General features: G+C 44.9%; 1 protein-coding gene across 1 annotated transcript in view; it reads right to left on the bottom strand.

Moving 5' to 3' along the window:
* LOC107104680 (disks large homolog 4-like) overlaps positions 1-2,095 on the bottom strand; it is a 15,939-nt gene extending 13,844 nt beyond the window's left edge. Inside the window, exon 1 of the mRNA XM_015404731.1 lies at positions 1,823-2,095. Coding sequence (XP_015260217.1) covers positions 1,823-1,885 — 63 coding nt within the window. The 5' untranslated portion in view covers positions 1,886-2,095. The remainder of the gene's footprint in view (positions 1-1,822) is intronic.
* Positions 2,096-3,064: the final 969 nt, after the last annotated feature.

Below are 3,064 nucleotides of genomic sequence, written 5' to 3'. Positions count from 1 at the left end.
TGTTTCTGACATCTCTAACTACACGGATATGATCAGGAACATTTTATAGAGAGCTTCTTCCAGTTCTTTTATAAACAATGAACTTGGAACCAGAGCCCATATTAACTTTAGATATTCCAAAACCAGAACCTTTAGCTTTGATAAACCTGTGTACGGTGCCCCCTGGTGGCACGACAGCGGTACTGACCTGTTAACACTAGATGTCCCGGAGAATTCCAGTTTTCCTCCAGCCCCCCCCCCCCCTTCTAGTTAGTGTATTCACTCTACCTTGCTAACTGTCCTTGCTGTAATGCTAATAACCTGTGATGTGACCAGTCCTTCTACAGGAGGCTGGATAAAGGCTGAAACTAACTGGCATCAGAACCAGAGCATGCTCCAAACACTTTCATTACCTTCCCCTGCAACATCAGACCTTTCTGCAGGAATATCTTGATAAGTCAGATCTAAATCTTTAATTTAAACCTATTGAACAACCAGATATCATACGGGTCCTAGTTCCTGAGCTGAGAACAGGTCATAACCAGCTTTTCCAACAAGGCAAGGCAGAGCCTATTTATATTGTCCATTCACCAACAGACTCATTTATATTGCAAAACTCACTATGTGAAAGAAACTTAGAGAATAATTGTATCTTGTCTGTTCTCGCCTTTACACGTCATTCAACATTTCAGCTTAGAGAATGACAAACAGTCTGATTTCAGTATAGCAGTAACATTAATTCCACCAAAGAAAAACTCTACATATGAAGCTACAATTGTCCCATTTAGCAGTTTCTACAAACCCAAGGTGAGTCCTTCCTGCTTGTGTGACAGGTATACTGTGTGCAGCGAACACAACGCTCAGTGCTGTGGTTCCTGTTGCAGAGATTGGACACCTGGCCTGCTTAGAATAACAATGAAACAATCTAAAAAATAGAGTTTAACACATTTTCCCAAAGTAAGAGTTGTAGTGTGAACTCAGTTATCATCTGATCGCTGCGCTGAAATCATTGTGCTGACCTAGTGTGACCTAGTTATATTAAATTACAAGTATGATCCCCACCCCCCACCCCACTCTCATGTAAAACAGTCTCAAAGAGAGAGACTTTAGCTAAAACTGAAACTGCAGGGGGTGGACTGGTTCTCCAGCCACAGCGCTAATGGGGCATTTACATCTGAAAAGGGATTCATGAGTTGATAAGTACTGCGGGGGGACTGGAGGCTCACGAAAATTCTCCTATCTCTGGGTTTTCTAGTGTTAAACGTNGTGTTGCTCTCGATGTAGTGAAACATTGTAACACTTGGTGTTACGATGTTGCAGGTGTTACAGTGGGTGTTACAGCTTTCACTTCCTTTTTGCAGCATTGCTTTGGGTATTGCTGTGTTGTTCTGTGTGTTGCAGTGTAACAGGGATGTTCTATTGTAGTTCTAGTGTTACACTGTTTTCGTCGGGGATTATGATGAATTTTTGGGTGTTATTGGATTACGATGGTTGTAATGTATAGTTCTGGGTCTTTTCATTTCATGTGTTACAGTATAGATGTAAATCTTACTGGGTTTAAGAATCTTGTTCTGGCTGTTTTTTTATAGTTCTGGGTGATCAACACATTCCAATGTGTTGGTATGATAATTGTGGGTATTAATCATCCATTCATCAGGGGGTGTTCTGGGTGTTACAATGTACCGTGTAGTCCATGGTGTTCTAATGTAGCAGTGGCTGTTAAAATGCTGTTCTGGGTGTTAGAGTATACTATGGAGTTTTAGTGTCTTCTAGGTGTTCCAATGTTACCGTGTTGGCGACTGTGGGTGTTCTGGTGTGGCTGTGGGTGCAGGTGTGACCTCACCCTCTCCAGCGTGATCTCTTCGTACTCCAGCTCTCCCTCGGATCCGTTCATCTGTAACGACATGCACAGATGAAGAGAAGAGTTGAATCACATTCCAGCATCTCCGCTGCTCGTTGCTACGGTAACCTTGTGATAACAGCTGTTGCAGCCTCAGGGGGCTGGTTACCTAGGCGACTGTGGCTGTAGCCAGGGTAACCGCTCTCTGTTATTCCAGATCTCCAGAACAGGGCAGGAATGTTACATCACTTCCTGCCCTGAACCAGCCAATCAGAGGCTGCCTACCTCCTGTTAGTGGTCTCCAAGGCTGAGCTCCACCTTCATGGACCTGGACCCGTAACGTGTCACACTAACACAGCTAAAGATGCAGATGGTGGGAGGTTCTCCTGCATCACCACTGAGCAGTGGAGGAGTGGAAGGTAATCTGACCTGTCCTGATGAGATGGACCGTCCCTAAGGTTCTGGAGGGCTGGACCGCCTTGGCTACCACCCCTGAAACCAGTTCTGCTGAATGGACCGAAGCTTAGGCTGAATCTGATCAAGAATCAAGAAGGTTCTACAGTCCTTCTGCTTCTGATCTCCAATATTTTGATCCAAACAGCAACAGCAGAACCGCGCCTTGGTTCTGATGATGGATCTGAGAAACGCCTCAGTGATGATGTCATCATGAAGGTCAACCAGAAACAGGAGAAGAAGGAGGAGCTCCATGGCAGCAGCATCAGGACCATCCCATGATCAGAAAATGATGGGTCCAAAGTTTCTGAAGATGTTTGGGTGACTTTAATGTGGTTCAGTTTTTCCTTCCTCCGTCAGTTAAATTTTTACCAGTTACCATGGTAACAGTGGTGCTGTTTGTATCAGGTCCAGCATGGTTAGAGGTTCTGATGGTTCTGATCCGTTTATATAGCCTCTTTCTATCACAGTGACAGATTATTTCCTTGGTTCTTCAGAACCTCAGTCAGGTCTAGTTGGTTCTGAAACTTACCTGTCCTCCCGCTGAAACAGAACCGGGTGGATCAGAACCCAGTGGTTTAGCGGGTCTGCTCCAGAACCCTCATGGATCACCAAAGCAGGAAGTGATCAGAACCAGGTCCAGAACTGAAGGTAAAGCATCAACCCAAATGTTTCAGTGGATTAGATGGACCGATGGGTCTTTGCAGAGGAAGATCAGGTAGATGTCACGTGTTGTGGAAGCACTGCTAGTTCTAAAGCAGAAGGTTCTGGAAGCACTGCTGGTTCTGGAAG

This window comes from Cyprinodon variegatus, unplaced genomic scaffold (genome assembly GCF_000732505.1).
Source record: "Cyprinodon variegatus isolate N-32 unplaced genomic scaffold, C_variegatus-1.0 Scaffold1845, whole genome shotgun sequence".
NCBI classification, from domain to species: Eukaryota; Metazoa; Chordata; class Actinopteri; order Cyprinodontiformes; family Cyprinodontidae; genus Cyprinodon; species Cyprinodon variegatus.
This window is presented reverse-complemented; position numbering and strand designations above follow the sequence as displayed.